The following is a 26,960-nucleotide window of genomic DNA, read 5'->3' on the forward strand; positions in this document are numbered from 1 at the left end:
ATTGATATGACATGAAGGTGAATGATAGAAATAAATAACCAGAGCCAGGTTAATTATACAAAATAGATCAGGGGCTCACCACGTATATAAAAATAAAGGACTTCTGTTTTAAAAAATCAACACAGTTAATCAAATTTTACAAAATATATATTAAAATAGTTAATTTTTAAAATACATATAGGGCAGCCAGGGCTGGAATTGCAAAGGGAAATTCAGAAAGATTTTAAATGTTGCAATTTATGACCCCACTCTCCTCTCCAGTTCAGAGATTAAAGGAGGAGGCCATTCAGCCCCTCAAACCTGTTACACAGGAACAGGAGGAGGCCATTCAGCCCCTCGAGCCTGTGCCCAGGAACAGTGGAAGGCCATTCAGCCCCTCAAACCCGTTACACAAGAACAGGAAGAGGCCGTTCAGCCTCTCGAACATGCTATACATGAACAGGAAGAGCACATTCAGCCCCTCGAACATGTCACACAGGAACAGGAGGAGCCCATTCAGGTCCTCGAACCTGTTACATAGGAACAGGAGGAGGCCATTCAGCCCTTCAAGTCTGTTACAAAAAAAACAGGAGAAGGTCTTTCAGCCCCTTGATCATGTTATACAGCTATAGGAGGAGGCCATTCAGCCCCTCAAACCAGTTACACAGGAAGAGGAGGAGGCCATTCAGCCCCTCAAACGTGTTACACAGGAACAGGAGGAGGCCATTCAGGTCCTCGAACCTATAAGACCATAAGAGATAGGAGCAGACGTAGGCCATTTGGCCCATCGAGTCTGCTCCGCCATTCAATGAGATCATGGCTGATTTGATAATTCCCCTCCACTTTCCTGCCTTTTCCCCCATAACCCTTGATTCCCTTACTGATTAAAAATCTGTCTATCTCCACCTTGAATATATTTAACGACCCAGTTTCTACAGCCCTCTGCAGTAAATAATTCCACAGATTAACTACCCTCTGAGAGAAGAAACTTCTCTTCATCTCTGTTTTACTCTGAGATTATGCCCTTTGGTCCTAGACTCTCCCACAAGGAGAAACAACCTCTCAGCATCTACCCTGTCAAGCCCCCTGAGAATCTTATATGTTTCAATAACATTGCCTCTCATTCTTCTAAACTCCAATGAGTACAAGCCCAACCTACTCAACCTCTCCTCATAAGAAAATCCCTCCATACCCGGGGTCAACCTAGTGAACCTTCTCTGGACTGCCTCCAATGCCAGTATATCTTTCTTTAGATAAGGGGACCAAAACTGTTCACAGTATTCTAGGTGTGGTCTAACTAGTGCCTTGCATAGTTTTAGCAAGACTTCCCTATTTTTATGCTCCATTCCTTTGAAATAAAGGCCAACATTCCATTTGCCTTCCCTATTACCTGTTGAACTTGTATGTTAGCTTTTTGGGATTCATCAAGGATGAATGCACAAGGACGCCCAAATCCCTCTGTGCTGCAGCCTTCTGCAGTCCTTCTCCATTTAAATAATATTCAGCTCCTCTATTCTTCCTGCCAAATTGCATAACCTCACATTTTCCCACATTATATTACATCTGTCACTTTTTGACCCACTCACTTAACCTGTCTATATCCCTCTGTAGACTCCTTGTGTCATCCTCACCACTTGCCTTCCCACCTATTTTTGTATCATCCGCAAATTTGGCGATAGTACATTCACTTCCCTCATCTGAGTCATTAATATATATTGTAAATGATTGTGGCCCCAGCACTGATCCCTGTGGCACTCCACTAGTTACAGGTTGCCATCCTGAAAATGCCCTCCTTATTCCAACTCTCTGTCTTCTATTAGTTAGCCAATCCTCTATCTATGTTAATATACTACCCCCAACACCATGGGCTCTTATTATTAAGTAGCCTTATGTGCGGTACCTTAACAAGTGCCTTTTGGAAATCCAAATATATCACATCTACTGGTTCCCCTTTATCTATCCTGCTTGTCACCTCCTCAAAGAATTCTAATAAATTTGTCAGGTATGATTTCCCCTTCATGAGGCCGTGCTGACTCTGTTTGACTGGATTATGTAATTCTAAATGCTCTGCTATTACATCCTTTATAATAGACTCCAACATTTTCCCAGTGACAGATGTTAAGCTAACTGGCCTATAGTTACCTGTTTCTTGTCCCCCTCCCTTTTTGAATAAGGGTGTTACATTGGCAGTTTTCCAATCCTCTGTGAGTTTTCCAGAATCTAAGGATTCTTGGAAGATTACTACCAGTGCATCCACTATCTCTGTAGCTACTTCCTTTAATATCCTGGGATGCAACCCATCAGATCCAGGGGACTTATCAGGCCTTAGCCCCCTTAGTTTCCCTAGTACTTTTTCTTTAGTGATAGTTATTGTATTTATTTCCTCCCCCTCTTTTGCCCCTTGATTATTTAGTATTTTTGGAATGCTATTAGTGTCTTCTACTATGAGGACTGAAGCAAAGTATTTATTCAACTCCTCTGCCATTTCCTGGTTCCCCATTATTATTTCCCCAGCCTCATTCTGTAAGGGGCCTATGTTCATTTTGGTCTCTCTCTTCCTTTTTATATAGTTAAAGAAGCTCTTACTGTCCGATTTTATATTACTTGTTAGTTTACCCTCAAAGTTTATTTTCTCCCTCTTTATTTTTTGGTCATCTTTTGTTGGCTTTTAAAACTTTCCCAATCCTCTGGCTTACCACTAATCTTTGCCACATTGTATATCTTTTCTTTTAATTTGATACTGCCCTTAACTTCTTTGGTAAACTATGGTTGGTCTATCCCCTTCCTTGAATCCTTCTTCCTCACTGGGATATAGCTTTGTTGTGAGTCATGAACTATTTTCTTAAATGTCTGCCATTGTTTATCAACTGTTTTTTCTGCTAAAATCCTATCCCAGTCCACTCCAGCCAGGTCTGCCCTCATTCCTTCGTAATTACCCTTATTTAAGTTTAGCACAGTTGTTTCTGACCCAGGTTTCTCACTCTCAAACTGAATGCTAAATTCTACCATATTATGGTCACTGTTTCCTAGGGTATCTTTTACTCTGAGATTATTTATTAAACCTGCCTCATTACACATTACCAAATCCAAAATATCCTGATCCCTGGTTGGATCTACAACATATTGTTCTAGGAAGCTGCCCTGAATACACTGTATGAATTCTTGCTTGTGGATATCTCTGCCAATTTGATTTTCCCAATCTACATGAAGATTAAAGTCACCCATGATTAATGTGCTGCCTTTTTTACATGGCCTCATTATCTGAGTTATTCTCTGTCCTACAGTATAACTACTGTTCGGGGGCCTGCAGACTACTCCCACCAGTGCCTTCTTCCCCATGTTATTTCTCACCTCCACTCATATGGATTCTACACCTTCCGATCAAAGGTCCTTTCTTGCTGTCATACTTATTCCATCTCGTACTAACAAAGCTACCCCACCACCCTTTCCTTCCTGCCTGTCCTTTCGAAAAGTCACATACTCCTGAATATTTAGTTCCCAGCTTTGATCTCCTTGTAACCACGTCTCCGCAATGGCTATAAGATCATACTCATTAACCTCTATGTGCGCCGTTGATTCATTTATTTTGTTCAGAATACTATGTGCATTTAAGTAAAGAGCAATTAATTTTGCCTTTTTATCACTTTTCCCCCTTTGACCCTATTTGCTGCTGTTTTATTTATGCTTTGTACACTCTGTCCCTGCCTGTCACGCTCTGGGAATCATTACCTAAACAGCTGCCCGGCAAGGCTGCCATACCCTTTTGCTTTGTAAACCTATGTATCCTCTCTCCAGAACCAACCCCCCTCTATTTAGTTTAAAGCCCTCTCTACAGCCCTAGTTATTCGGTTCACCAGGACCACTGGTCCCAGCACGGTTCAAGTGAAGCCCGTCCCAGCGGAACAGCTCCCTTCTACCCCAGTACCAGTGCCCCATGAACTGAAACCCATTCCTCCCACACCAATCTTCGAGCCACGCATTTAACTCCTTGACTTTATTTGCCCTATGCCAGTTTGCCCGTGGCTCAGGTAGTAATCCCAAAGATTATTACCTTGGAGGTTCTGCTTTCTAATTTAGCTCCTAACTGTTCAAATTCTTTCATCAGAACCTCCTTTCTAGTCCTATCAATGTCGTTGGTAACAACGTAGACAACGACAACCAGATCCCTCCCCTCCCACTCCAAGTTCCTCCCCAGCCTTGGGAGATGTCCTTAACCCTGGCACTGGACAGGCAACACAGCCTTCGGGACTCACGTTCACGGCTGCAGGGAACAGTATCTATCCCCCTAATTATACTGTCCCCTACCACTACTACGTTCCTATTTCCTCCCCCCACTTGAATGGCTCCCTGTACCACGGTGCCATGGTAAGTTCACTCGTTCCCCCCTGCAGTCCCTGCTCTCGGACAGGAGGAGGCCGTTCAGCCCTTCGAGTCTGTTACACAAAAACAGGAGGAGGTCTTTCAGCCCCTTGAATATGTTACGCAGATACAGGAGGAGGAGGCCATACAGCTCCTCAAGCCTGTTACATAGGAAAAGAAGGAGGCCATTCGCCATCCTTCCCAGTTCAGACTGAAGGCTGAGCGTGGGCGGAGATTCACACCCGGGCCTAACTCCATTGCCCCCAAGGCCGGTGGCTGTTTGAGGGGGATTGGGTCATTGTAAATTAGCGCTTGGTGATAACAGAGATGACCACTGGGGCTGCGAGTTACCTACACTGGTGGCTGGCTAGAGAGATTCCACATTTGGGGTGTTCCCTGATTGGATGTCTTAGTTGTAATCCCATGTCCTTATTGCAGGAAGAGGTTTTGCATAGGCCTTGGGCTGTCAATGAATCCAGGCTGTCCTCAGGTTATGGACCGTGCTCTCTGTCTCCAAGCCGGCTATTGGCCTCTTGCTCCCTCTCGGATCTGCTGAGGCAGTGTTTCCAGAGGTGCAGGAAGGCTCCCAGTACGCCACCCAAGACACTGAGGCCCATTAGGGTCGGGTTGGGGGGGTGGGTGGCGTTGTCAACATAACCAGGCCTGGTCCCTTTCCTTCACACAAGATGCAAAGGGTGATGATCAGCAGCAGGGACCCAAGCCCGTTTTTCCTTCTCTATGGTACCAGGTATGGGGAGAGGACTGGCGAATTTCACGGCCATACTGCCATTGGGCTCTAGATATCTTTTCACCATTAAGCGCCCTCGCTGTGACCTTGCTGGAGATGGGTAGTTAATGTCTCACAGGCTAGTGACGATCCAGCGATGACCCAGGGTGAAGGGTCAACACTGAGCCACCCATTGGACAAGGTGAGAGGTCAACACTGATCAGCCCCACACAACAGGGTGAGAGGTCAACACTGACCAGCCTCACTGGACAAAGCAAGAGGTCAACGCGGAGCAGCCCACAGGACAGGGTGGGAGGTCAACACTGAGCAGCCCATAGGACTGGGTGAGAGGTTAACACTGACCAGCCCCACTGGACAAAGCAACAGGTCAACACTGAGCAGCCCCACAGGACAGGGTAAGAGGTCAAAACTGAGTATCCCACAGGACAGGATGAGAGGTCAACATGACCAGCCCACAGGACAGGGTGAGAGGTCAACATGACCAGCCCACAGGACAAGGTGAGAGGTCAACATGACCAGCCCACAGGACAGGGTGAGAGGTCAACCTGATCAGCCCCAAAGGACAGGGTGAGAGGTCAACACTGTGCAGCCCCTCAGGACAGGGTGAGAGGTCAACACTGAGCAGCCCCACCGGACAAGGTGAGAGGTCAACACTGAGCAGCCCCACAGGACAGAGTGAGAGGTCAACATGACCAGCCCACAGGACAAGGTGAGAGGTCAACACTGAGCATCCCCACAGGACAGGGTGAGAGGTCAACATGACCAGCCCACAGGACAGGGTGAGAGGTCAACACTGAGCAGCCCCACCGGACAGGATGAGGTCAACACTGAGCAGCCCCTCAGAACCGGGTGAGAGGTCAACATGACCAGCCCACAGGACAGGGTGAGAGGTCAACACTGTGCAGCTCCACAGCACAGGGTGAGAGGTCAACACTGTGCAGCCCCTCAGGACAGAGTGAGAGGTCAACCCTGTGCAGCCCCTCAGGACAGAGTGAGAGGTCAACACTGTGCAGCTCCTCAGGACAGGGTGAGAGGTCAACACTGTGCAGCTCCTCAGGACAGGGTGAGAGGTCAACACTGTGCAGCTCCTCAGGACAGGGTGAGAGGTCAACACTGTGCAGCTCCTCAGGACAGGGTGAGAGGTCAACACTGTGCAGCTCCTCAGGACAGGGTGAGAGGTCAACACTGTGCAGCTCCTCAGGACAGGGTGAGAGGTCAACACTGTGCAGCTCCTCAGGACAGGGTGAGAGGTCAACACTGTGCAGCTCCTCAGGACAGGGTGAGAGGTCAACACTGTGCAGCTCCTCAGGACAGGGTGAGAGGTCAACACTGTGCAGCTCCTCAGGACAGGGTGAGAGGTTAACCTTTGCAGCCAACAGGACAGAGTGAGAGGTCAACCCTGTGCAGCCCCTCAGGACAGGGTGAGAGGTCAACACTGAGCAGCCCCTCAGGACAGGGTGAGAGGTTAACTTTTGCAGCCCACAGGAGAGGACAAGTGGTTAACACTGAATGTGAGGCCTGAGAGAGGCCGACATGCTTGCAACAGCCTTGAGAGTGTATTGGGAAAGGAATTGCAACATGATGGGGAACGATGAATATGGTGACTTCCTGAGACAGGAAGTGTGAATGTCTGTGACACCAGCAGCATTCCGAACTTTGGGAAAAATGCAGCAACAGCCACAACCTGTGGAAAAATTGGACCTCACATGACTTTGCACATTTTTGATTTCCACTTTCTCTTCCACTTTGGACCTTCCTGATCATTCCCATTGGTGGAACTCCCAGACTTCTGTGATCCTGATGCCACACTGAAATGTAAAAGGAGAGGTAAGAATCCTGAGACCAAGTCCTCTCACCCTCTCTAAAACTTGCCCTTCAAAATGGTGATAAGTCTGGGAAAGGAAAACCTTAAATAGTTTCCCTGACACTGCCCCCATCAAACACTCCCAGGGCAGGTACAGCACGGGGTTATAGACAGGGTAAAGCTCCCTCTACACTGTCCCCATCAAACACTCCCAGGGCAGGTACAGCACGGGGTTAGATACAGAGTAAAGCTCCCTCTACACTGTCCCCATCAAACACTCCCAGGACAGGGACAGCGCGGGGTTAGATACAGAGTAAAGCTCTCTCTACACTGTCCCCATCAAACACTCTCAGGACAGGTACAGCACGGGGCTAGACACAGAGTAAAGTTCCCTCTACACTGTCACCATCAGACACTCCCAGGACAGGTACAGCACGGGGTTAGACACAGAGTAAAGTTCCCTCTACACTGTCACCATCAGACACTCCCAGGACAGGTACAGCACGGGGTTAGACACAGAGTAAAGCTCCCTCTACACTGATGAAGCAGGCATTTAGAGATTATCATTCGCCATGTTAGCCACAGGTTAGCATCCCCAGGTTACTGCATCATTGAATCAGTGTGGATTCTGTACTCAGAGATGGGAATTGGAATGCAAAACACCGCTCTCGGCCAATCCAACCCGACATTCGAGAACACCGAAGCAAAGTGCCAAAAAACTCACTCAGCTCCAACAGGCAGGAGGAATGTGCAGACCTACCCTTTCTCCGCAGCCAGCGTTTGTCCCGCATGGAACATTTCATATAAATGGTCACCTACATCAGAGAGAGAGAGAGAGAGAGAGAGAGAATCAGAGAGAGTGTGGGGGTCAGACAAAAAGAGAGAAACACTTGCATTTCTATAGCACCTTTCTCAACGTCGCAAAGCACTTTATACAGCCAGCCCTGTCGTTTTGAAGTGTAGCCACTGACAGAGGAAGGTAAGAACAGGGGTAGGCCATTCAGCCTTTCGAGCCTGTTCCCCCATTCAGTACGATCATGGTTAATCTGAGACCTAACCTACATCTACTCTCCTTTGCCCCATATCCCTTCATACCTTTGGTTGACAAAAATCTATCACAGATTTAAAGGTAACAATTGATCTCGTTGTGTGCAGAAGGTAGTTCCAAATTCCTATCACCCTTTGCGTGTCAAGGTGGCTCCTAAATTAATTCCTGAAAGATTCTCATTTTTAGACTATGTTTAGACAAGCATCCTACAGAAATGGTTTCTCTCTAACCACCCTATCTGTTCCCCTTACATCTTGAAAACTTTGATCAGTTCATACGAATTAGGAGCAGGATTAGGCCATTCGGCCCCTCAAGCCTGCTCCGCCATTCAATAAGCTCCTGGCCGATTTGATTTCTTTTATATATTCGTTCATGGGATGTGGGTGTCGCTGGGCTGGGCCCAGTATTTATTGCCCATCCCTAATTGCCCCCTTGAAAAGGTGGGGGTGAGCTGCCTTCTTGAACCTCTGCAGTCCCTGTGGTGTAGGTGCACCCACCGTGCTGTTAGGGAGGGAGTTCCAGGATTTGGACCCAGCGACAGTGAAGGAACGGCCGATATATTTCCAAGTCAGGATGGTGAGTGGCTTGGAGGGGAACTTGCAGGCGGTGGTGTTTTCAACAGCATACAGCCCCTTTCCTTCTATGTGGTGGAGGTCGTGGGTTTGGAAGCTGCTGTCGAAGGAGCTTTGTCTGCCTCATGGTGTCTCTGGATGCAAGGAAAAGTTCTCGATCTATTCTTCTGGTAATGTCGAGAGTCCAGTCCTTCAGCACTCACTGTACTGTGCTTGGGAAAACAGTAGCTTCCTATAACAGTGCTTTGGGCATCTGACTTATCCAGGGTGATCCTGGTCTCTGCAATACTTACTCCTCTCTGTGGCCTTTAGGGTCTCGAGTGGCGGGTCATTCAGATACATGGGGTCCGGTTGTAGATAGGTGTTGTTTAAGTTCCTGGGAGGAAAGTAAGACACTATCAGAAACTGTACCTGTTTCACGTCGTGTACCTGACCTCTTCCGAAATGGCCTACATTTTGTAGTCACTGCCCCGGTTACCGGCCATTCCTACATCGACGGTCAACAGGACATTTAACTGGGACAGGGCTAGAAAATAAGAAAACTTGCATTTCTCTAGCGCCGATCACCGCCTCGGGACATCTTCACAGCCAATGAAGTGCGGTTCCTATTGTAAGGTTGGAAACACGATAGCCAACTTGCGCACAGCAAGATCCCACGGAGAGCAATGTGATGAAGACCCAGATCATCTATTCTTTTGGCGATGCTGGCTGAGGGATAAGTATTGGACCGCAGGGCACTGGGGGGAACTCCCCCCCACTGCTCTTCTTCCACATAGTGGCCGTAGGATCTTTTACATCCACCCGTGAGGGCAGACGGGGCCTTGGTTTGAGGTCCCATCCTGAAAAACGGCACCTCCGGCAGCGCAGCACTCCCTCAGTGCCGGCACTGGGAGTGTTGACCCTGTTTTACAGGCTTGAGTGGAGTGGGACTTCTGACTCCGGGCTGAGATTGTTACTGCTCTCGGATGTATAAACCGTGGGAATGTTTTTAAAAGAATGCGCAACAATGACCTGTTGTGTTCCACAAGGTCAGTGTCGATGCTCCCCTTTCCTATTAGTGGGCTCCTTGGTAAGTGTAGTACCGGCTGTTACAGGGTGCTGGGGGTCTGGAACTCGCTGCCTGAAAGGGTAGCGGAGGCAGAAGCCCTCATTTCCTTTGAAAGGTGTCTGGATGTGCAGCTGAGGCCCTGTAACAGCTGGGGCCAAGTGCTGGAAAATGGCGTTAGGCTGGAGGGGGGAGGGCTTGTACTTCAGCTGGCACGTACATGATGGGCAGAGTGGCCTCCTTCTGTGCCATAAATCTTTCGACATTTTCCAAATGTTCTCAATACCTGAACAGGAGGTATTCCTGTGCAGGGGATGCAGGGAGTGGTAGGGTCGCCAACCCTCCAGGATTGGCCTGGAGTCTCCAGGAATGGAAGGTCAGTCTCCAGGACTCTGCTGTGCGCTGGACCCTGGAGAAAAATCATCCGGACATTAAAAAGACGGTGCTTTTTTTTGTCATTTTCCGTGGACATTTCTCTTTACCAGGTACAAAAATGTTGAAAACGAGGGGGAAAAAAAGGCTGTTTGGCTGACAGTCAAGCATCATCCAATTGGGTAATGAGTCTTTTTGCTTTCCAGTTGGCGTAGGAAGGCAACGTGTCACAAGGGTGGATGTGCTGGCCGAGTAATGGCTGGAGCGTGGGGGGCAAGTCACGCGGAGAGACCTCCAGGAATAGACTTAATCGCAGTTGGCAACCCAAGGGGGTGGCAGGGCGCGAATTGCTCCTTAGGAGAGCCAGCACCGATACAAGGGGCCGAATGGCCTTCTCCTGTCGCTGTAACGATTCTACGGGTGGAACTTTGCAGCCCCATCCCAGGAGGGGGGCGCGGGGCCATAAAATGCGGCGGGCCGTCCAAAAGCCCATTGACTTTGACGGGATGGGAAAATTGGAGGGGCCGTAAAATTCCGACCCCTGGTTCCAGGATTCCACACATCCCAGCCTCCGCTGAGTTTAGAGGGGGTGCCATAGGCTGCGGCTCAGGAGCAGATTAAGCAGTCAAGGTTCAGCCAGGGCTCCTTGACATCTCGTGATTCATAAGAGCAAAAGAAATGGGAATCGGAGTGGCCCCTCGAGCCAACTCTGACAGTCAATAAGATCGTGGCTGATCGGACTGTGGCCTTAACTCCACATTGGGATGAGGTAGGTCAGGTGTTTCTCACGTGTCGGTGCAGATTCGATGGGCCGAAGGGCCTCTTCTGCACTGTTTGATTCTGTGATTCTTTGATAACCTTTGATAACCCTTGACTCCCTTGTCAATCAAAAATCTGTCCAACTCACCCTTGAATATATTCAGTGACCCGGCCCCCAATGCTCTCTGGGGGGGAGAATTCCGCAGACTGACCACCCTCTGAGAGAAGAAATTCCTCCTCATCTCCGTCTTCCCTTATTCTGAAACTGTGCCCCCTCTTTCTAGATTCCCCCACGAGGTGGGGGAAACATCCTCCCAGCATCCACCCTGTCAAACCCCCCCTCTCAGGATCTTATATGTTTCAATAAGGTCACCTCTCATTCTTCTAAACTCCAATGGGTTCAGGGCCCAACCTTTCCTCATAAGACAAACCCCCCTTCATCCCAGGAATCAGCCCCAGTGAACCTTCTCTGAACAGCTTCCGACGCAAGTGTATCCCTCGTTAAGTAAGGAGACCAAAACTGTACACAGTACTCCAAGTGTGGTCTCACCAAGGCCCTGCAGAGTTGTAACAAGGCTTCCCTACTTTTATACTCAATTCCTCTGGGACTCGTTCTGGAATTGGTGATTGCCTGGGCCAGGGTTGAAGCCTTGATTGCGAGGATCCCCTCCACAACCCACCTCCCTCCCCACGGATTGACATTAACGCCACAACAATGCACAGACTCATATGTGAAGTAGGGTTGCCAATGCATTCCTGGAGGTTTCATCACATGACTTGCCCCCACACTCCAGCCAATAATTGGCCAACACACCCATCCTTGTGACGCATTGCCTTCCTGCGCCAATTGAAAGCTAAAAAGGCTCATTACCCAAATGGACGATGCTTGGTCGTCTGTAAAACAGCCCTTTTCCCCTTTATTTTCCAGATTTTTAGATCTGGTGAAGAGAAATGTCCAAAGAAAATGACAAAAAAAAAAAATCCCTTTTAATATCCTGATGATTTTTCTCCAGGTTGCACACAGCTGTGTCCTGGAGATTGATCTTCAATTCCTGAGACCAATACTGGAGGGTTGGCAACCCAACGTGAAGACTGACAGCTATAGACGTGCTCTGGTGTGGCTGACGGTGTGGATAGGCTCCTCCTGAGATGGAGAATCAGCCCCTTCTTGAGAGGAGGGGAGGGAAGATGGGGTTTTGAGTGGGTGGGACTGAGGAGTTACTCCAATCCACTCAATGGGCCAAAGACATTAAGGCCCATTGCAAGCGCATGAACAATGATGGAGAGGATAGCACCCTCTGCTCCATCCACATGATCACTATTCCTTTCTGCATTATGATATATATATATATACGCTCCTCATCCCACCTGGGAACATGTGTTTTCCTGAGACATGCGAAAAGCCAGGTAAAGATCCTGGCCAATTCGGAGGAGAAAGGGGAAAAAAAGCTCAGAAATTCTTCTCCAACTCTTCCCATGGTGATCAAAACTAACCCAGGAGATCAGCCTGACCATGTTACCTGTTTGCCTGAGCAGCATTGTCCTCCTGGTAATGTTGCTCGTCCTCCGTATTGACTGTAAGGTAATCCTCCTCTATCTCCTGTGTCTCAGCCCCATCGCAGTGCACGTTTTCACTGTTCTGCCTGTGTACCACAGCACTCTCCATCTCCGCTGTTTCTGAGGGGAGATAGTTTGGGACTTTTTTTCAATCTGGGTTTCCGCTCTGTCAACTTGTGGGCTGACAATTCTCATTTATTTAAAATTAATTTTGGATGTCCATGTCTATATAAATAAGAATTCTTCTGCCTACAATTTCCTAGTCACGTTTTCTTTTGTTCGTGGCCTTTGCAATGTAAACAGCTAACACTGAAATGCTTAATCAGTTATACAGGGAATTCTCTATGTAAACAGGTCACGTGACACTGCAGTGTCAGGCTGCGGCCATTAAGCAATTTTGTAGCACCACTGTATCCTGTACCACTGCATGTTCTGGCATATAATGAGCAATGCCACATCAGTACACTTACGAAAGCCTTGATTTTTTTTTTTACAGCTGTTAATTTTCTTCTAGAAAGGTCTGGAAACAGTTATGGTGAAATCGTGGTTTGATTACAGGTTCAAATCCTACCACGGGAGCTGGGGGAATTTAAATTCGCTTAACTAAATAAACTTGGAATAAAAAGCTGGTCTCACTAATGGTGGCCATCAAACTACTGGTTTGTCATAAATAAAACCCCATCTGGTTCACTGTAGGGAGGGAAATCTGCCATCTTACCCGGTCTGGCCTACACGTGACTCCAGGCCCACAGCCAGGCGGTTGACTCTTATCTGCCCCTCTGAAAGGGCCTGGTAAGCCACTCAGTTGACACCACCCCCTTCTCAAGGGGCAATTAGGGACGAGCAATAAATGCCAGCCTTGCCAGCGATGCCCACATCCCGTGAGTGAATGGATGAAAATGAGACCCTCATTTTTGTGCTCCGCGTCTTTTCTTTTAACCCGTTGTGGCCGGCATTTACCGCCAGTGTTCTAAAGGGTGGTCACTGTCGTAACGTATGAAACTCAGGCCGGGACTTTCCAGTCCCCGGGATCTACCGGTCGATGGACCTTTGGCTGGCCCGCCACATCCCCCCACCCCCCCGCGGCGGTCCGGCCACGATGGGGCCGGAGAGTCCCGGCCTCGGTCGCTGGCAATTTATGCACAGCAAGATCCCACAAACAACAATGCGTCGATGGCCGGAGACCATCTGTGTTTGGTGACGTTGACTAAGGGATGACCGTTGGCCCCCTGGGACCTGGGCAGAGCTCACCCCGCCCCCCACCCCCCCCTCCGCTTCCAGTAGTGGCCGTGGGATCCTTTGCATCCACCTCAGAGGGCAGGCAGGGCCTCTGTTCAACATCTGATCTGAAAGACAGCATCACCAACAGTGCAGCTCTCTCTCAATACTGGCACCGGGAGTGTCAGCCTTTGGCACTTAAGTCTCTGAAGTGGGGCTTAAGCCACTCAAACCCTCAGGATAAAGTTTCTGGATCCCTGTGAACAGGGCCCATTCACAAGAGCGCGGTTATAAGTTTGATTACCAGGAGTGGGCAGAGTGACTCCTGAATTGTGGCTGGCGGAGGTGAGCTCAGTGGTTTCTCCTGTGACGGCTACAGGCACAGTAGGTGCTTTGCAGTCCCTGCTGCCCTTTCTGGGACCGTGAAACGTGCTCCAGGCCCTCAACTCTATCGCTTCTCCACGTGCGGCCCTCCAGGTGGTGGGGCTGTTCCAAAATGCAAGTCGCTGAGGCGCAACCACCCCCCTCCAAGCCAAGTCCAGGTGAGAAAACAGTCTAGAACCCTCATCCCCACCACTTGCATGACGGAGTGGGATGGAATACTCCCCGCTTGCCTGGATGAGTGCAGCTCCAACAACACTCAAGAAGCTCTACACCATCCAGGGCCCGATTCATTGGACCCCATCCACCACCTTAAACATTCACTCCCTCCACCACCGACGCACAGTAGCAGCAGTGTGTGTACCATCTACAAGATGCACTGCAGCAACTCACCAAGGCTCCTTAGACATCACCTTCCAAACTCACGACCTCTACCATCTAGAAGGACGAGGGCAGCAGACACATGGGGAACACCACCACCTGGAAGTTCCCCTCCAAGCCACTCACCATCCTGACTTGGGAAATATATCGGCCGTTCCTTCACTGTCGCTGGATCCAAATCCTGGAACTCCCTCCCTAACAGCACGGTGGGTGTACCTACACCACAGGGACTGCAGCGGCTCAAGATGGTGGCTCACCACCACCTTCTCAAGGGGCAATTAGGGGTGGGCAATAAACGCTGGGCCTAGCCAGCAACGCCCACATCCTGTGAAAGAAAATATAGACAAAAAAAAGGGTGGGCTCCTCGCATGCGTGGCATAAGCACAAACTCTAACGGTTTAGTTTTATAAGCAAAATTGATGCTATCGTTCACTTGGTTGGATTGATTATGATATAAGATAAGCATGGACCAGAACTTCTGATCTCCGGAGGTACCCAGAAGATGTGCTGGGGTGGGGGGTCCCGCGGAAGTTCCCTGACAAGGACTGCACGGGAATTTTGGGGCGAAGGGAATCGAGGGATATGGGGAGAAAGCGGGGGAACAGGCTATTGAGTTGGATGATCGGCCATGATCATAATGAATGGCGGAGCAGGCTCGAAGGGCCGAATGGCCTACCCCAGCTCCTATTTACTATGTTTCTATGAATCGCCTGGGAAGTTCAACTTCAGGTGGGGAGTTACCCTGGACTGGGAGCTGTCTGATACTCCGACTTACATCGAAGACTTCGGATGGTTGTCTTAGCAGAAGAGTTACCCAGGAAAAGTTAGAAGACCTGGAACCACTTCTAACTCCTGAGTAACCGGAGTACTGACTCCTCTCACCGAGCTCGTGCCGTAAAAAGAGGGGGCCGTGGCTTCCTTTCCCCCGACTCTGATGCACTAGACTGCAGGACGCGGGAACTCACTGCGCTGCACTATTCTCGAGTCGGAAGGGCAGGCGAGAAAGGTGTGGCTGTGTTCCAGGGTAAGGAAAAAAGAGCAGAGTGGTAATTCGACTGTGATTGCCTCTCCTTGGAGGTTCTGGCCCTCTTAGTTTCTCGGCAGAATAATATTGTGATGACTTTAAAATACACATTAGAGCATCTCGTAAACATGCTCTCTTGTAGTCTTCACGTTTAGAATAGAAAAATGTCTATAATTCTGTTTCTAGCATGGATTATTAATTTACTTATGAAACTTAATTAAAAAAATTAATGTACATAAATTTAGTAATGAAAAATCAGCAAAATATTCACTTTTCTTTAATTCATTCAATGTGGGCATTGTTGGCTGGGCCCAGCATTTATTGCCCATCCCTAATTACCCCTTGAGAAGGTGGTGGTGAGTTGCCTTCTTGAGCCGCTGCAGTCCCCTGTGGTGTAGGTACACCCACCGTGCTGTTAGGGAGGGAGTTCCAGGATTTGGACCCAGCGACAGTGAAGGAACGGCCGATATATTTCCAAGTCAGGATGGTGAGTGGCTTGGAGGGGAACTTCCAGGTGGTGGTGTTCCCCATGTGTCTGCTGCCCTTGTGCGGGGCAAGTTTTTTACGCAGAGGGTAGTGAGTGTCTGGAATTCGCTGCCAGAGGAGGTGGTGGAAGCAGGTACGATAGTGGCGTTTAAGAGGCAGCTTGACAAATACATGAATAGGATGGGAATAGAGGGATACAGACCCCGGAAGTGCAAAATGTTTTAATTTGACAGGCAATATGATCGGCGCAGGCTTGGAGGGCCTGTTCCTGTGCTGTACTTTTCTTTGTTTTTTTCTTTGTTCTTATCCTTCTAGATGGTAGAGGACGTGGGTTTGGAAGGTGCTGTCGAAGGAGCCTTGCTGAGTTGCTGCAGTGCATCTTGTAGATGGTACACACACTGCTGCTACTGTGCGTCGGTGGTGGAGGGAGTGAATGTTTGTGGATGGGGTGCCAATCAAGCGGGGCTGCTTTGTCCTGGATGGTGTCGAGCTTCTTGAGTGTTGTGGGAGCTGCACTCATCCAGGCAAGTGGGGAGTATTCCATCACACTCCTGACTTGTGCCTTGTAGATGGTGGACAGGCTTTGGGGAGTCAGGAAGTGAGTTACTCGTCATAGGATTCCTAGCCTCTGACCTGTTCTTGTAGCCACAGTATTTATAAGGCCAATCCAGTTCAGGTTCTGGTCAATGATAACCTCCAGGATGTTGATAGTGGGGGATTCAGCGATGGTAATGCCATTGAACATCTAGGGGTGTTGGTTAGATTCTCTCTCATTGGAGATGGTCATTGCCTGGCACTTGTGTGGTGTGAATGTTACTTGCCACTTGTCAGCCCAAGCCTGGATATTGTCCAGGTCTTGCTGCATTTGGACAAGGACTGCTTCAGTATCTGAGAAGTCGTGAATGGTGCTGAACATTGTTCAATCATCAGCGAACACCCCCACTTCTGACCTTATGATGGAAGGAAGGTCATTGATAAAGCAGCTGAAGATGGTTGGGTCTAGGACTCTACCCTGAGGAACTCCTGCAGTGATGTCCTGGAGCTGAGGTGACTGACCTCCAACAACCACAACCATCTTCCTTTGTGCTAGGTATGACTCCAATCAGCGGAGAGTTTTCCCCCTGATTCCCACTGACTCCAGTTTTGCTCGGGCTCCTTGATGCCACACTTGGTCAAATGCTGCCTTGATGTCAAGGGCAGTCACTCTCATCTCACCTCGGGAGTTTAGCTCCTCTGTCCATGTTTGAACCAAGACTGTAATGAGGTCAGGAGCTGAGTGGCTCTGGCTGAGTGGCCCTGGCGAATTTGGCAGGACTGCAGAGCTTAGATCTGATCCATTGGTTGTGGGATCGCTTAGCTCTGTCTATCACTTGCTGCTTATGCTGTTTGGCATGCAGGTAGTCCTGTGTTATAGCTTCACCAGGTTGACACCTCATTTTTAGGTATGCCTGGTGCTGCTCCTGGCATGCCCTCCTGTACTCTTCATTGAACCAGGGTTGATCCCCTGGCTTGATGGTCATGGTAGAGTGGGGGATATGCTGGGCCATGAGGTTACAGATTGTGTTCGAGTACAATTCTGCTGCCGCTGATGGTCCACAGCGCCTCATGGATGCCCAGTCTTGAGTTGCTAGATCTGTTTGAAATCTATCCCATTTAGCACGGTGATAGTGCCACACAACACGATGGAGGGTATCTTCAGTGTGAAGGTGGGACTTTGTCTCCACAAGGACTGTGCGGTGGTCACTCCTACTGATACTGTCAGGGACAGATGCATCTGTGGCAGGCAGGTTGGTGAGGATGAGGTCAAGTACGTTTTTCCCTCTTGTTGGTTCCCTCACCACCTGCCGCAGACCCAGTCTAGCAGCTATGTCCTTTAGGACTCGGCCAGCTCGGTCAGTAGTGGTGCTACCGAGCCAATCTTGGTGATGGACATTGAAGCCCCCCACCCAGAGTACATTCTGCACCCTTGCCACCCTCAGTGCTTCCTCCAAGTGCTGTTCAACATGGAGGAGCACGGATTCCTCAGCTGAGGGAGGGCGGGACGTGGTAATCAGCAGGAGGTTTCCTTGCCCATGTTTGACCTGATGCCTTGGGACTTCATGGGGTCCAGAGTTAATGTTGATGACTCCCAGGGCAACCCCCGCCACACTCTATACCCCTGTGCTGCCACCTCTGCTGGGTCTGTCCTGCCAGTGGGACAGGACATACCCAGGGGTGGTGATGCTGGTGTCTGGGGCATTATCTGTAAGATATGATTCTGTGAGGATGACCATGTCGGGCTGTTGCTTGACTAGTCTGTGAGACAGCTCTCCCAATTCTGGCACTAGCCCCCAGATGTTAGTGAGGAGGACTTTGCAGGGTCGACAGGGCTGAGTTTGCCGTTGTCGTTTCCGGTGCCTGGGTCGATGCCGGGTGGTCTGTCCGGTTTCATTCCTTTTTTGAGACTTTGTAGCAGTTTGATACAACTGAGGGTCTCGCTCGGACATTTCAGGGGGGCAGTTAAAAGTCAACCACATGGCTGCGGATCTGAAGTCACTTGTAGGCCAGACCGGGTAAGGACGGCAGATTTCCTTCCCTAAAGGGTCATTAATGAACCAGATGGGTTTTCACAAAAATCGACAATGGTTTCATGGACATCATTGGACTTTTAATTCCAGATTTTTATTGAATTCAAATTCCATCATCTGCCGTGGTGGGATTCGAACCCGGTTCCCCAAGGCCTTACCCTGGGCCTCTGAGATTACTAGTCCAGTGACAATGTCACTGCGCCATCGCCTCCCCCTAACGTTCCCATTAATTCTGATGATTACTTTTGCAGTGGCGAGCGAAAACAAGTGGGATCGGCCTGTGTCAACAGGATCCAAGCCGGTTGGCACAGCAGAAACTAAGAGCTTTTCTTTGTTTTTTTAACTTGTTCAGTCTCTCAGCTCTCCTCCCAGTGTCCCAGCTATCCCCTATTTATATGTGCTCAAGTACTCATCACCCTGTTTCCCTTAACCATAAGACCAAGGAGCAGAAATTAGGCCATTCGGCCCATCGAGTCTGCTCCGCCATTCAATCATGGCTGATAAGTTTCTCAACCCCATTCTCCCGCCTTCTCCCTGTAAACTTTGATCCCCTTACCAATCAAGAACCTTGACAATTTAATTGACATTAATTACATTAATTATGTAATTGATAGGATATTGATACCGGTAGGTGGTCCATGGCTCCTTCACCCCGCCTGAGTGGATTGCGGAGTCAAGGTCTGAGAACCACTGCTCCCGCCTCTTCTTGCTTCACCACGCTATTCCATTGGAGGAGAACAATTTTCCAGGCCCACGGGGAAAGGGAAGTGGAGTAGGACTAATTTGCTCGCTCATTCAAAGAGCTGGGTCTTGCCTTGGAAGGAGCTCACTGGTCTGGTTGCTGGGATGAAGGGATTGTCCTGTGAGGAGAGATCGAGTAGGATTGGCCTATATTCCCCGGAATTTCGAAGAACGGGTGGTTATCTACTTGAAGCACATAAAATCCTTCGAGGGTTTGACAACGTAGATGCGGAGAGGCTGCTTCTCCCTGGCTGGAGAGTCTAGAACTAGGGAGCATCACAGTCTCAGGATAAGGGGATGGCCTTTTGGCACTAAAATGAAAATAAATGTCTTCACTTGGGGGTGATGAACCTTTGGAGAGAGCTGCGGTAGATTTTTAGTATCCAAAAATCGATAGAATACAGGAGGAATTAAGGGATATGGGGAGCCGTGGGGATGGTGGAGTTGAGGTAGAACAGCAGCCATGATGTTATTGAACAGCAGAGCAGGCATGTGGAGCCGAATGGCCTCCTCCTGTGCCTATTTCTTACGTTCTCCTGACAGGCGTGATGGGCTGAATGGCCACCCTAGAGTGCTGCATTATTCCAAAGATTCCATGAGTGTTAAAGACAAGGAGGTTTGCAAGCTGAAACCTGTAATGGGATCCATTGCGTCAAGCAGCAATTGAAACATAAAACTAAAATAATTTCAGCATCCTGCACCCACCCCCCTCCTTCACCAAACTCCCTCCCCACCACCCCACCAACCCCTTTTCGTTACCTCTGAGTCCGTTGCTGAGAGACTGCCTGGTTTCTCCAACAGAGGTGCCTGGGACTGCGGGGCCTTGTGAAGGGAATCCATTGCGGCTCTGCACTCGCTGTCGACAGGGGCGTTGCGTTCCTGGGGACTGAGGGGGGTTTGGGGGAAACCGGTTCTCCACGGGCCTGCCCAAAACAATAGGGAGAATGAGAGGCAGGAATACAGGAAGGACGATTACACAGCTTGCAAAACGTAAAGGGCAGCTTTTCGGAACTCTCACAAGCATCAGCAAATCTATTTTTTCTTTTGTCCTATGGGGGAAGAAGGTGGGGGTTGAGGGATATGGGGAGATGTGGGGGGCAGGTGCGGGTTCAGGGATATGGGGAGATGGGGTGGGGGGCAGGTGGGGGTTGAGGGATATGGGGAGATGGGGGGGGGGGCAGGTGGGGGTTGAGGGATATGGGGAGATGGGGGGTGCAGGTGGGGGTTGAGGGATATGGGGAGATGGAGGGGGCAGGTGGGGATTGAGGGATATGGGGGGAAGGTGGGTAGGTGGGGGTTGAGGGATATGGGGAGATGGGGGGGCAGGTGGTGGTTGAAGGATATGGGGGAAGGTGGGTAGTGGGGGTTGAGGGATATGGGGAGATGGGGGGGGCAGGTGGGGGTTGAGGGATATGGGGAGATGGGGTGGGGGCAGGTGGGGGTTGAGGGATATGGTGGGTAGGTGGGGGTTGAAAGATATGGGGAGATGGGGGTGCAGGTGGGGGTTGAGGGATATGGGGGGAAGGTGGGTAGGTGGGGGTTGAAGGATATGGGGAGATGGGGGTGCAGGTGGGGGTTGAGGGATATGGGGGGAAGGTGGGTAGGTGGGGGTTGAGGAATATGGGGAGATGGGGGGGCAGGTGGGGGTTGAGGGATATGGGGGGAAGGTGGGTAGGTGGGGGTTGAGGGATATGGGGAGATGGGGGTGCAGGTGGGGGTTGAGGGATATGGGGGGAAGGTGGGTAGGTGGGGGTTGAGGAATATGGGGAGATGGGGGGGCAGGTGGGTGTTGAGGGATATGGGGGGGAAGGTGGGTAGGTGGGGATTGAGGGATATGGGGAGAAGGTGGGTAGGTGGGGATTGAGGGATATGGGGAGAAAGTGGGATTGAGAGATATGGGGGGAAGGTGAGATTGAGGGATATGAGGAGAAGGTGAGATTGAAGGATATGAGGAGACGTTGGGTAGGTGTGGATTGAGGGATATAGGGAGAAGGTGGGCAGGTGGGGATTGAGGGATATGGGGAGAAAGTGGGATTGAGAGATATGGGGAGAAGGTGAGATTGAGGGATATGGGGAGAAGGTGGGTAGGTGGGGATTGAGAGATATGGGGAGAAGGTGAGATTGAAGGATATGAGGAGATGATGGGTAGGTGTGGATTGAGGGATATGGGGAGAAGGTGGGTGGTGGGGATTGAGGGATATGGGGAGAAGGTGGGTAGGTGGGGATTAAGGGATATGTGGAGAAGGTGGTTAGGTGGGGATTGAGGGATAGGGGGAGAAGGTGGGTAGGTGGGGATTGAGGGATATGGGGAGAAGGTGGGTGGTGGGGATTGAGGGATATGGGGAGAAGGTGGGTAGTGGGGATTGAGGGAAATGGGGAGAAGGTGGGTGGTTGGGATTGAGGGATATGGGGAGAAGGTGGGTGGTGGGGATTGAGGGATATGGGGAGAAGGTGGGTGGGTGGGGATTGAGGGAAATGGGGAGAAGGTGGGTGGTGGGGATTGAGGGATATGGGGAGAAGGTGGGTAGTGGGGATTGAGGGAAATGGGGAGAAGGTGGGTGGGTGGGGATTGAGGGAAATGGGGAGAAGGTGGGTGGTGGGGATTGAGGGAAATGGGGAGAATACTTTAAGAGGCTCCTTTCTTAATGGCGAATAACCAAATGGAAACACAAGTGATCTGATGATGGGTACAGCGTACTCCCTGGAGATTTGCTGATGCATTAAAAGTCACTTAAAGGATGGATTCAGCATCTGCCCCCTCTACTGGATAAAGGGCTGATAACACAATCAGAGCAGGTGAATTGGTGGCTTTGTGGTAATAGCTGGGCTAGTAAAGCAGAGGCCCAAGCTAATTCCCTGGAGGATTTTAAATTCAACAAATAAATAAATTCAACATTTTAATAAAAATCTCGAATTGAGGGCTAGTTTCGGTAACAGTGCCACGAGTTATCCAGAGCATGACAATTGGCCCCTGTACCCCTGGGTAGATGAGGACTGATCAGCTGAGGTTTTGTGTGAGCACCAAGGGATCCAGCACAGGAAGAGACCATTTGGCCCTTCCTGACTGTGCTGGCCCCTCATCCATCATGTGTGTGGGTTACAGCAAAGGATGGGATCAGAGTGGGTTTTAAGTTCTTAGAGGTGAGAGTGCTAAAGCGATTCAGTCCCACTTATGCTGCTTAATCAATAACTCACACTGTGCAAACACACACAAAATGGTCACTGTCTGGGAAGTAACTGGGATTTTGGAACGCACCCTTCCCTCCCCTCCTTCCCCATAGCGAGAGGCAGCACTGTACTTACTGAAGAATTTGTTTTCGATGGCCATTTGTATGTCCATGGGTTACGGGGACAGCAGCCCTGAGTGGGTTTGTTCGAGGGAAACTTCCAGGTAGGTATTTCTGTGAACAACACAGAACGTTAATGATTCATCACATCACAAATACAGAATGGCCAATTCAAGGCACCATTGTGTTGAGTGAGTGAAGAACCACCCTTTATAAAGCAGAGGAAAGCTCCCTCTACACTGTCCCCATCAAACACTCCCAGGACAGGTACAGCACGGGGTTAGATACAGAGTAAAGCTCCCTCTACACTGTCCCCATCAAACACTCCCAGGACAGGTACAGCACGGGGTTAGATACAGAGTAAAGCTCCCTCTACACTGTCCCCATCAAACACTCCCAGGACAGCTACAGCATGGGGTTAGATACAGAGTAAAGCTCCCTCTACACTGTCCCCATCAAACACTCCCAGGACAGATACAGCACGTGGTTAGATACAGAGTAAAGCTCCCTCTACACTGTCCCCATCAAACACTCCCAGGACAGGTACAGCACGGGGTGAGATACAGAGTAAAGCTCCCTCTACACTGTCCCCATCAAACACTCCCAGGACAGGTACAGCACGGGGTTATATACAGAGTAAAGCTCCCTCTACACTGTCCCCATCAAACACTCCCAGGACAGGTATAGCACGGGGTTATATACAGAGTAAAGCTCCCTCTACACTGTCCCCATCAAACACTCCCAGGACAGCTACAGCATGGGGTTAGATACAGATAAAAGCTTCCTCTACACTGTCCCCATCAAACACTCCCAGGACAGATACAGCACGTGGTTAGATACAGAGTAAAGCTCCCTCCATGTTGTCCCCATCAAACACTCCCAGGACAGGTACAGCACAGGGTTAGATACAGAATAAAGCTCCCTCTATACTGTCCCCATAAAATATTCCCATGCATGAGGTGTGTCAGCTTGAGTGAGTTAGATATCAGATTGGGTGAGTTGGGTGTGGGACTGGGTGAGTTGGATGTCGGACTGGGTGAGTGGGGTATCGGACTGGGTGAGTGGGATATCGGGCTGGGTGAGTTGGGTATCGGACTGGGTGAGTTGGGTATCGGGCTGGGTGAGTTGGGTATCGGACTGGGTGAGTTGGCTATCAGACTGGGTGAGTTGGGTATCGGGCTGGGTGAGTTGGGTATCGGACTGGGTGAGTGGGGTATCGGGCCGGGTGAGTTGGGTATCGGACTGGGTGAGTTGGGTATCGGACTGGGTGAGTGGGGTATCGGGCTGGGTGAGTTGGGTATCGGACTGGGTGAGTTGGGTATCGGGCTGGGTGAGTTGGGTATCGGACTGGGTGAGTTGGCTATCAGACTGGGTGAGTTGGGTATCGGCTGGGTGAGTTGGGTATCGGACTGGGTGAGTGGGATATCGGACTGGGTGAGTTGGGTATCGGGCTGGGTGAGTTGGGTATCGGGCTAGGTGAGTTGGGTATCGGACTGGGTGAGTTGGGTGTGGGACTGGGTGAGTTGGGTGTGGGACTGGGTGAGTTGGATGTCGGACTGGGTGAGTGGGGTATCGGACTGGGTGAGTTGGGTGTGGGACTGGGTGAGTTGGGTGTGGGACTGGGTGAGTTAGATGTCGGACTGGGTGAGTGGGGTATCGGACTGGGTGAGTTGGATATCGGACTGGGTGAGTTGGGTGTGGGACTGGGTGAGTTGGGTGTGGGACTGGGTGAGTTGGATGTCGGACTGGGTGAGTGGGGTATCGGACTGGGTGAGTTGGGTGTGGGACTGGGTGAGTTGGGTGTGGGACTGGGTGAGTTGGATGTCGGACTGGGTGAGTGTGGTATCGGACTGGGTGAGTTGGATATCAGACTGGGTGAGTTGGGTGTGGGACTGGGTGAGTTGGATGTCGGACTGGGTGAGTGGGGTATCGGACTGGGTGAGTTGCGTATCGGTCTGGGTGAGTTGCGTATCGGACTGGGTGAGTTGGGTGTGGGACTGGGTGAGTTGGGTGTGGGACTGGGTGAGTTGCGTATCGGACTGGGTGAGTTGCGTATCGGACTGGGTGAGTTGCGTATCGGACTGGGTGAGTGGGGTATCGGGCTGGGTGAGTGGGGTATCGGACTGGGTGAGTTGGATATCGGACTGGGTGAGTGGGGTATCGGGCTGGGTGAGTGGGGTATCGGGCTGGGTGAGTGGGGTATCGGGCTGGGTGAGTGGGGTATCGGACTGGGTGAGTGGGGTATCGGACTGGGTGAGTTGGGTGTGGGACTGGGTGAGTTGGGTGTGGGACTGGGTGAGTGGGCTATCGGACTGGGTGAGTGGGGTATCGGACTGGGTGAGTGGGGTATCGGGCTGGGTGAGTTGGGTATCGGGCTGGGTGAGTAGGGACGCTCCTATTGCAATGGATAATGACGATGAAAATGGAGAGCTGCTGGGATGATCTCAGATGGACCGCTGTTTAAATGTGTGTAAAACACTTACCAATGGCATGGCTGGAGGGATGCCCCTAGCGTGAGGCAATGCGCTGTTCAGAGACAGTTTGTACTGAATGGCATCTGCCAGTTTATTCACAATCCTTTCCTGTGCTGAGCCAGTGGGTTCCTGCAGGAAGGTCGGAGAAGGATCCGGCATTAGTTGTGGATACTTCATGTCCCTTTTGAGGTTAATCACAGTCGAGGTTCGTGCACAGGGAGATACCCTCTGGAGATCGCACTGGAGGTTGTGTGGAGTGAGCCTATTCATCATCAGTAACCCAGTTCTATTGACTCCGCATTTTAATCCTCATTCTGATCCTTTCACATCACTCACCTCATTCTGTGTCTTAGAGGGGGTGTGGCACACCTCCGACTCCTAGTCAACAGCCCACGTTACTTAATCATTGCTAAATCCCTGTTCGGTATTAAAATCCCTATCCCCCCTCCTCACTAATCTGCACTTGCTGACTACTCTCCCAATGCAAGGACCCTTATCCCTGTGCACACATATCTCTTCACGGCCTCTCTCCGTCTCCAGCTCCCCATGTGGCTCATTCGGAAGCGCTCGCTCACCGTGGAGTCACGAGGGCCGTGGGCTCACGTCCTGCTCCTGAACGCGGAAATATAAGTAGGTGCTCCCAGCGCCCGTGCTTGGGGGGAGTGCTGCGCTGTCTTTCGGGTGAGACGTTAAGCAGGGGTCCAATCTGCCGGTTAGGGTGGGATGTAGACAGTCCCGTGGCACTGTTTTGGAAAACAGCGGGCAGAGGAGGAGGAGGTGGTAGCGGGGGTGGGGGCGAGGGGGAGTTCTCCCTGGGACCCCGTGTTAATCCCTTGATCAACATCACTGGTCAAACAGATGACCTGGGTCGTTATCGCATTGCTGCTCGTGGGATCTTGCTGTGCATACATGGGCTGCAGCGTTTCCTACATTAGAACAGTGACCACGCCTCAGAAGCTGTGAAGCGCTTTGAGATGTTCGGTGGTGGTGGTGAAAGGCGGTATATAAATGTAAATCTTTATTTCTTTTGGTGCTCTTCTGGCCTCGGGCTCCTGTGGCCTCCTCACCCTACGACATCAGTGACCAGCCGTCAGTTAGACTCCGATTTACGTTGTCGGGCCTGGCTCAGTGCCTCTGAGGCGGGGCTTAACTCCAGATGGTTTTTTTTTAGATCCCATGGGGTTGTTGGAAGGGGACCGCTCCCTGGTGTCCACAGCACCTTAGAACCGTAGGAAGGTTATAGCACAGAAAGAGGCCATTCAGCCCATCGTGTCTGTGCTGGCCGAAAAAGGACATAACTGAAAACGAGCCACCCATTCTGATGATCCGAGGCCTTGCAGGTGACAGCACTTCAGGTGCTGATGCAGGTGCCTTTTACCAGGTACCAGGTTCCTTAACGCCCCCAGTCCCACCACCACCACCACCACCAAAAGCTGGCTGTTCATCCCATCGGTCTACGTAACACCAGTGACAGCACTTGGGGAGTAAACAACGCACGGGAACCCGGAGTGTGAAGCCTGGCCGACCTCACTCGTCCCCAAGGCCCGCCTGAGGCCCACCCAGTCAGTACAGGCCGGGAATGGGGGCCTGGGACCTTCCTGCTCCCTGCGGCAGGGGCAGCTCCCACCCTGCCCGCTTTTTGAGTAGGTTGTGCGGGTACCTGCGACTTGACAAGAGCGGCGAGGGCCTGCTTGTAGTAAAGGACGGCCTTTGCGGGGTCTCCCAGGCCGAACCTGGCGGCTCCGAGGCCTTCGCAGGCCTGCCACTGTCCATGAAAATCTCCTGCGTTTGGGAAAAACAGGGGAAAGAGAGTTAGATAAATTCCGGGAGAAACAGAACCCCGTGGCGGGGAAAAGAGCCAGGTCGAAGCTTGGCGGTTAACTACCAGTGGCCATCACTGGTGCATTCCCCAAGGCAATTCCACTTGCCAACCAATCAACACTGTCCTCACATGCAGTATAAATTGTTGTTTTCCTCTTATCTCGGTATTCTTTGCGAAGTGTCCTGATGAGTCCAAGACGAAAAGCTTCAACATGTCTCTTTTCTCAGCCACACTCACGTTCTGCAACACCAAACGACTATTGTCAGATATTTGTCCGTTCCCCCCGTAAGAGCTGTTTTTGATCAGACGCACTATGTCCTAGTGGCTCTGCACAGA

The 26,960-nt window shown here is 50.6% G+C and overlaps 1 protein-coding gene across 1 annotated transcript; it reads right to left on the bottom strand.

The window, feature by feature from the left end:
- Window positions 1-328: 328 nt before the first annotated feature.
- On the bottom strand, window positions 329-26,584 carry LOC144677050 (uncharacterized; the record flags this gene model as incomplete). The annotated part of the gene is made up of 9 exons (XM_078537314.1): window positions 329-509; window positions 6,793-6,894; window positions 7,651-7,705; window positions 8,804-8,886; window positions 12,207-12,363; window positions 19,801-19,964; window positions 22,345-22,442; window positions 24,812-24,931; window positions 26,463-26,584. Coding segments are annotated over 9 exons (1,082 nt in total), but the record flags the coding sequence as incomplete, so codon positions are not given.
- Window positions 26,585-26,960: the final 376 nt, after the last annotated feature.

This window comes from Cetorhinus maximus, unplaced genomic scaffold (genome assembly GCF_964194155.1).
Source record: "Cetorhinus maximus unplaced genomic scaffold, sCetMax3.hap1.1 HAP1_SCAFFOLD_2182, whole genome shotgun sequence".
NCBI classification, from domain to species: Eukaryota; Metazoa; Chordata; class Chondrichthyes; order Lamniformes; family Cetorhinidae; genus Cetorhinus; species Cetorhinus maximus.